The following is an 8,066-nucleotide window of genomic DNA, read 5'->3' as shown; positions in this document are numbered from 1 at the left end:
GCCTACTGCTGACTGAATTTCATTGGCTGACGCTGCTGACGATCGTGTCAGCCCTAACTTCAGACACACCTTCATTCAAGCATTGACGCTGAAGCCCCGTGTGAATGGGGCGTCACTGTTTACTCTCACTCAAGTGGTTCCAGATCTTCATGTTAAACACAAAAGAAAATATTTTGAAGAAAGCTGAAAACCTGTAACTATTGACTTCCATAATATTTGTTTTTATAGAAGTCAATGGCTACCGGTTTTCAGAGAATTTGCTTATATTTCATCCTCTTCACCCTACAAAGTTCCTCTTCACCTTTTAATTTCATTTAACTTTTTTTTTGTTTTGCTGATTAATGCTTAACTCTACCTAAGTACAGTGGAGTGCAAATACTGTTTGGTGTAGACTTGAAATGTGTATTTTCATGAGCTGAATGGATGTTTTGGTGCACACAGGGCATGACTCTTCTGATGATGGGCTCTGCTGATGCTCTTCCCGAGGAGCCTGTCGTTCGACCCATGTTTGTAGAGGACATGACAGAGGAGCAGCTCGCATCTGCAGTACGTTATTTGCCATCAGGTTTTGTGCAATATGATGTACAGTTGAAGTCAGAATTATTAGCACCCCTGTATATTTTCCCCCAATTTCTGTTTAACGGAGAGAAGATTTGTTTTCAACACATTTCTGAACATAATAGTTTTAATAACTCATTTCTAATAACTGATTTCTTTTATCTTTGTCATGATTACAGCACATAATATTTGACTATCTATTTTTCAAGATACTAGTATTCAGCTTAAAGTGACATTTAAAGGCCTAACTTGGTTAATTAGGGTAAACTTAGGGTAATTATAAAAGTCATTATTATTATTATTGTTATTATTATAATTATTAGAACCTTTATTTTTACCAGGAAAAGCACATTGAGATTAAAAATCTCTTTTACAAGAGCATCCTGGCCAAGATTAGGCAGTATACAGTTCACATGGGTTTAACAGAAATGAATTACAGGTAACATCAATCATCAAAACATGCATACAATGCCAGTTAAAAACTATTCAGAACATCTCCAGGCCAGTGTTTCAAACTCCAAATCATTTAAAAAATATTTTTCAATTCTTTAAACTGCATGGAAGTTATTTGCTGCATATTTAAAAGCCTTTTTCCCCTCATTTCAGTACGCACCAATGGTACAGACAATAGGTAAACTTCCTTAGACCGAAGGCTATAGCTAAAGATTTTACTTCCCTCATGTCTTCAAACCTACGCCTGTAAACCCAGAATTGAGTTATAAACAAAGATATACCAATGCTTGAGCCTACGAGTGGACAAAGTAGACAATCCTACTGAGTGTAGAACACACAACGATGAATAAGGGATTTAGGATTTGTTATAAACCTTAGTGCACCATGGTAAACAGTATCTAAAGCACATGTGTCAATTACAAGGCCCGCGGGCCAAATATGGCCCGTCAAAACATTTAATCAGGCCTGACAACAAGTTTTGGTAATGAAGTTCAAGTGGCCCGTGCTCACTTTCAATATTAGGTCTGTGACATATTACAATATTGAGACGCAGGTGGTGCTGTCGCGCTACTCCATACTCACTAATTACGCTACACCAGGGGTCACCAATCTCGGTCCTGGAGGGCCGGTGTCCCTGCAGGGTTTAGCTCCGACTTGCCTCAACACACCTGCCTGGATGTTTCAAGTATACCAAGTAAGAGCTTAATTAGCTTGTTCAGGTGTGTTTGATTAGGGTTGGAGCTAAAATCTGCAGGACACCGGAAATCCAGGAACAAGTTTGGTGACCACTACATTACACTAATAACGTTACACTAAATGTAAACAAGGTAAAATATTTCTGGGACTAGCACAATGTCAAAAAACCGCCTTACAGAGCACCATATTAGGACTGAAATCCACAAGTTCAGAGTTGTAGGCATCGGCAGATGGCATGGATCGTTTCATGATTAGGTTGCCTTTTTAAAGCTAAAAGAATAAGTTCAATAATACAATCTCAGAAACCATCTGTGGCTTGTTACAATGTGGTATATCAGTTGTTTTATCATCAGTTTTTCTGAATATGAAATTGTTTTAAAAGTAGACTACTGTTCTATGCTAGCCTACTGCACTGTTTATGCTTATAATGGTTAAAGACCTTATTTCATGTTGTGATGGAGATAAAACCTGCTGTGACACAAATTAAATGTAAAACTTACTATTTTGATAAATGTGGTTTATGAAGTGTTACAGAGGTGTTATACAGTTAATACACTTATTTTCTCCAATAAATACATTTTAAAAATGTGTATGTACGGCCCCTGACTTTACTCACAACACTCAGTGCGGCCCTTACCAAGTTTAGATTTGACACCCCTGATCTAAAGCATGCAAACTCTGAGACGAAGCATGCATATCAATAACATCCATAGTCCAATGCATACAAGTTGCATTGTATAATGATTTAATAATGGTATAATGGTTTTTAGACAATCTAAAAAAAATATTGCTTAAGGGGGCTAATAATATTGACCTTAAAATGTTAAAAAAAAAAAAACTGCTTTTATTCTAGCCGAAGTAAAACAAATCAGACTTTCTCCAGAAGAAAAAATATTATAGAAAATACTGTGAAAAATTCCTGAATCTGCTCAACATAATTTGTGAAATATTTGCGAATGACAATAAAATTCACAGGAGGGCGATTCATTCTGACTTCAGCTGTATCTTGTTTAAATATTTAACGAGAATCACAGATGAGAAATCACTTCTGAAACCTTTTGTCATGTTCAGATGGAGTTGCCTTGTGGATTGACAAATCTGGGCAACACGTGCTACATGAACGCAACAGTGCAGTGTTTACGCTCTGTCCCAGAGCTCAAAGGTGCTCTCAGGAGGTACAGTCTCAAACTACAAAGATTTTATGACATGCAAGGCATTTATTAAGAGTAAGCATTAATGTTGTTCGTTTGTAGGTACTCCGGTGCCTTGCGGTCTTCTGGAGCTAACGCACCTTCCCAGTACATCACAGCAGGTAGTAAACTCAGAGTGTTGTGGTTTCACAAAATCTACTTCAATGTTTCCAGTAGGACTGCACGATATATTGAAATATTATGATTATCGTGATAATGGTGTATGCAAAATGCATGTCACAGATAATATTTATCCAGATTTGACCAATCAGATGAAGCCTTTACTAGAGCTGTGAACCTACACTAGTCTCACGGTTCGGTTACGATTACGATTATCATGCCATCGATTCGGTTCAATTCGATATTTCAGTGCATCACGGTGCATTGACGGTGCTTTCCATACACAGTTTTATATTTTCTTCACAGCAGCATTTCTTGTATTAAAATGTATGGATATATTTATATTTATATATTATTTGTAATACAATTTTGTCATTTTAATACAAACAGTCAGATATATAAACTAACTTTAAACAAAACGAGCATTTAGCAAATAATATAAACAAATATAAATATCCAGCTCAATTTCTGCTCCTTGTCTAGTTCTCTTACATCCCTTTGATTGGTCACACCCTCAACAAAAACGGTTGCGATTGGCTCTTGCGCGCTGCGCTCTTCACAGATGAGTGATACTGATAAGCGGCAGGCGGCAGCGGCGATCTCACAGCTGATGTATGATAGACACGGTGGAGAAAACTCTGCAGACGCGCGCTCGTTTCTGTATGCAAAAGTAACGCTGTAAAACAGCCCAGAAGAGAAGGAATACCACGCCAGCAGGTCAAATGGGCCACAGTGTGTGTGAGAAAAAGAAAGAGAGAGACAGAGCGAGAGAGAGAGAAATGGAGTAGGCTACTTTCATTCTCTCGATCTCAGTGAAATAGGGGCTATTGTTGTATCTGTCAGTGAAAGACTGATCCAGCAAACACACACAGTGAAATTGTGCACAGTTTATGAGTTTTAAGTAGCTAAAGCGCTGTAAATACTCGCGATCGCCTCCCTCGCGACAGAGCGCATATGAGGTAAATGACGTCAGTAATAACCGGTTATGATTATTACTGAACCGATACCGAATTGTCCGCGTCTGCATCGCAGTGCACCGGAGAAACAATTAATTTTGACACCCCTAGCCTTTACTATCTTAATCCTTCATCGTCATCCATATTTTATATGTTTTCGTCAACATATAATTGGAAAGCCAAATTGGTTGATTGAAAAAGGCTTTGGGAAAGATGTTAGAACTAGAATATATTTATTTCACATTTTGCGTCTTGTTCAATGTTCAGTCTTTCATAAAGACGTGTCAGGGCATTAACTTCTGAATGCACAAATCTGTAAACAGAAGAGATTGTGAATGGCAGATTAACCTGCTGCTGCTGAGCTTTAATATTGGAGGTATATCAATATATAAGAAATGTGAAGGATGTGTTGAGATGATTGACAGGGCAGCTAAATAGGCAACACAACGCTCCATTAATGAGGAAGTAGTATATTCTAAAGCTTGCATACTCTTCTGTTACACACTTAAAAGTATGTACTTTTTATTCACCAAAATACTATAAACATTTTGGCTGTAGTATATGTTGGCAATAGGGGTGTAACGATTTATCGTTGTACGATTTATTGCGATGCAAAAATGTCACAATATGCATGGTGGCGTTATGACGATTTGATTACGATATGACGTCCGTTTTCTCTTATTAGTTGAGCTGTTTGCACGTGAGCTACGTTCCACCTGCTGTCGCACGTGAGTTCAGATTGCAGCAGCAGTAATGTTAGCAGACCAAGATGAGTGGAGCTGAAATAAAGGATGGCCCATCCTCTCAAAATCAGACGTCTGGCAACATTTCGGTTGTACAGTCATTGCTTTAGACTCGTCCGCTTTTTGACACGCCTACTGGGTCAAACAACCTAAATTTTAAAGTCTTCACAGTGATTTACATAGTTTGCACAGCGACATGGAAACCTTCTAATGGTGTTAAAAGAGTCACATACTGTATTTATAAGGTACAATTCACCATAAAATATCATTCTGTCTTCATATAATGATGTATTGGCAGACGCAAATGACGTGAGCTGACTGAGAGCTGTTACTACAGAGGGCGGACTATAATAGACGCGCGCGTATGGCAAGCCGTTTTAGCATTTAAACTCTTGTTCTGATTATCCATAAATATATTTAGAGATATCTCTAATTATATTTTGACTAGTCATAATTATAATTCGACTAGTCAGAATGACAATTAGAGATATCTGCAATTACAATTGTACTTGTACGAAATCAGATTGGAGATATCTGCAAATATATTATGACTAGTCATATTCCTCCATTGACTTCCATTGAAAAATATTTGCAGAAATCTCTAAATGAGTTTTGACTAGTCACAATTGTAATTAGAGATATCTGTAAATGAATTTAATTAAATATGAATTAAATACCTGGAAATGTGGATTTTTTTTTTGCACACACAAAAAACGCAAGTGACCAAGCAAAGCCTTAAGCTCTTACTGTTAAATTCAGTTGAATAGAAAGCTTTTTTTTTTTTTGCACCTTTACTTAAAATTGTTCCTTAATTTTGTCTCTGTCATTTCAATAAAATTTTTTAAGAAGTTTTAAATTGTTTTATTTTCCAGAGACAGGCCTGTTTAATTTATTTTCTTAAACAAGGTTCAGTTTAACAAGTTGAAACAAAAGAAATACATAAAAAATAGTTTACTTGGTAAAGTTTGCATTTCAGTTTAATTTTCAATTTTTATTCCAAATATCGTGATACACATCGAATCGTGAACATTATATCGTGATACACATCGTATCGTGAGCTGAGTGTATCATTACACCCCTAGTTGGCAAATATTTAGATTCATCATATTAAACAATTGAATGACGGTCCTATTGACCTCCATAGTAAGGGAAAAATACCTACACTAGTTAACTGTCCTGTGCTTGTGTTTTCAGCTCTGCGTGATTTGTATGAGTCCATGGACAAGACCTCTTCAAGCATTCCACCCATCATTCTCCTGCAGTTCCTGCACATGGCCTTCCCACAGTTTGCAGAAAAAGGAGACCAGGGCCAGTACCTCCAACAGGTCAGGAGACGACGTTTTAGCTCATGTGTTTTTAGTTGAAAACATTTTAATATGCATTATTGATTTTCTATTATTTACTGTATCAAAGGGCTGTTTAACAGAACAAGGGAATTTCTTTAATATTGTTTTCATCGTGTGTTTCATTTCATTTTTTGGAATACAAGCAGTTTTTAAAAGCTGTTTTTAAGCTCAGTATTATTAGCTCTCTTATATTTTTCTCAGTTGGCTACAGAACAAATCGCTGTTGTCCAATAATGTGCCTAATGCACTTTGAGCTAAATATTAATACTTAGCAAAATAACTAGTGAAACATTAGGCAGAAGAAAAATCTTTCTTAGCTTATGAATATCTTTATATTATCTTTATCCTTACCTAAACTTATCTTAACGTATCTTATCTTTCTTATTTTATCTTATCCTATTGTATCATATCTTATCGTATATTATTGTATATTATCGTATCTTATTGTATCCAAACTTCTTTTTATCTTATCTTATCTTAACTTATCTTATCTTAACTTATCTTATCTTATCTTAACTTATCTTATCTTATCTTAACTTATCTTATCTTATCTTAACTTATCTTATCTTATCTTATCTTATCTTATCTTATCTTATCTTATCTTATCTTATCTTAATTTAACTTAACTTATCTTATCTTATCTTATCTTATCTTATCTTAACTTAACTTAACTTAACTTAACCTAACCTAACTTAACTTAACTTATCTTATCTTATCTTATCTTATCTTATCTTATCTTATCTTATCTTAACTTAACTTAACTTAACTTAACTTAACTTATCTTATCTTATCTTAACTTAACTTATCTTATCTTATCTTATCTTATCTTATCTTATCTTATCTTATCTTATCTTATCTTAATTTAACTTAACTTAACTTAACTTAACTTAACTTAACTTAACTTTATCTTATCTTATCTTATCTTAATTTAACTTAACTTAACTTAACTTAACTTAACTTAACTTAACTTAACTTATCTTATCTTATCTTATCTTATCTTATCTTATCTTAACTTAACTTAACTTAACTTAACTTAACTTATCTTATCTTATCTTATCTTATCTTAACTTATCTTATCTTATCTTATCTTATCTTAATTTAACTTAACTTAACTTATCTTATCTTATCTTATCTTATCTTATCTTATCTTATCTTAACTTAACTTAACTTAACTTATCTTATCTTATCTTATCTTAACTTAACTTAACTTATCTTATCTTATCTTATCTTATCTTATCTTATCTTATCTTATCTTAATTTAACTTAACTTAACTTAACTTAACTTAACTTAACTTTATCTTATCTTATCTTATCTTAATTTAACTTAACTTAACTTAACTTAACTTAACTTTATCTTATCTTATCTTAACTTATCTTATCTTATCTTATCTTATCTTATCTTAATTTAACTTAACTTATCTTATCTTATCTTATCTTATCTTATCTTATCTTAACTTAACTTAACTTAACCTAACTTATCTTATCTTATCTTATCTTATCTTAACTTAACTTATCTTATCTTATCTTATCTTATCTTATCTTATCTTATCTTATCTTATCTTAATTTAACTTAACTTAACTTAACTTAACTTAACTTAACTTAACTTAACTTAACTTTATCTTATCTTATCTTATCTTATCTTATCTTATCTTATCTTATCTTAATTTAACTTAACTTAACTTAACTTAACTTAACTTAACTTTATCTTATCTTATCTTATCTTATCTTATCTTATCTTATCTTATCTTATCTTATCTTAACTTAACTTAACTTAACATATCTTATCTTATCTTAACTTAACTTAACTTAACTTAACTTAACTTAACTTAACTTAACTTAACTTAACTTTATCTTATCTTATCTTATCTTAATTTAACTTAACTTAACTTAACTTAACTTAACTTTATCTTATCTTATCTTATCTTATCTTATCTTATCTTATCTTATCTTATCTTATCTTATCTTATCTTATCTTATCTTAATTTAACTTAACTTAACTTAAC

The 8,066-nt window shown here is 33.2% G+C and overlaps 2 protein-coding genes across 3 annotated transcripts in view; one reads left to right on the top strand and one right to left on the bottom strand.

Moving 5' to 3' along the window:
- eif2b5 (eukaryotic translation initiation factor 2B, subunit 5 epsilon) overlaps window positions 1-8,066 on the bottom strand; it is a 393,495-nt gene that overhangs the window by 114,386 nt on the left and 271,043 nt on the right. The gene's annotated exons all lie outside the window — the stretch shown is intronic.
- Window positions 1-8,066, top strand: part of usp14 (ubiquitin specific peptidase 14 (tRNA-guanine transglycosylase)) — a 24,260-nt gene that overhangs the window by 6,235 nt on the left and 9,959 nt on the right. For both annotated transcript variants that reach the window (XR_015477572.1, NM_199973.1), the window contains 4 exon segments: window positions 442-546; window positions 2,779-2,882; window positions 2,961-3,019; window positions 5,911-6,041. Coding sequence is in view for 1 of the 2 variants with exons in the window: in NM_199973.1 (NP_956267.1) it covers window positions 442-546; window positions 2,779-2,882; window positions 2,961-3,019; window positions 5,911-6,041 (399 nt within the window). In the remaining variant the exon portion in view is untranslated.

Source organism: Danio rerio, chromosome 2, assembly GCF_052040795.2.
Source record: "Danio rerio strain M-AB ecotype USA chromosome 2, GRCz13ab, whole genome shotgun sequence".
NCBI classification, from domain to species: domain Eukaryota; kingdom Metazoa; phylum Chordata; class Actinopteri; order Cypriniformes; family Danionidae; genus Danio; species Danio rerio.
Note: the sequence above shows the minus strand (reverse complement) of the source record. Positions and strands in the feature narration are given on the sequence as shown.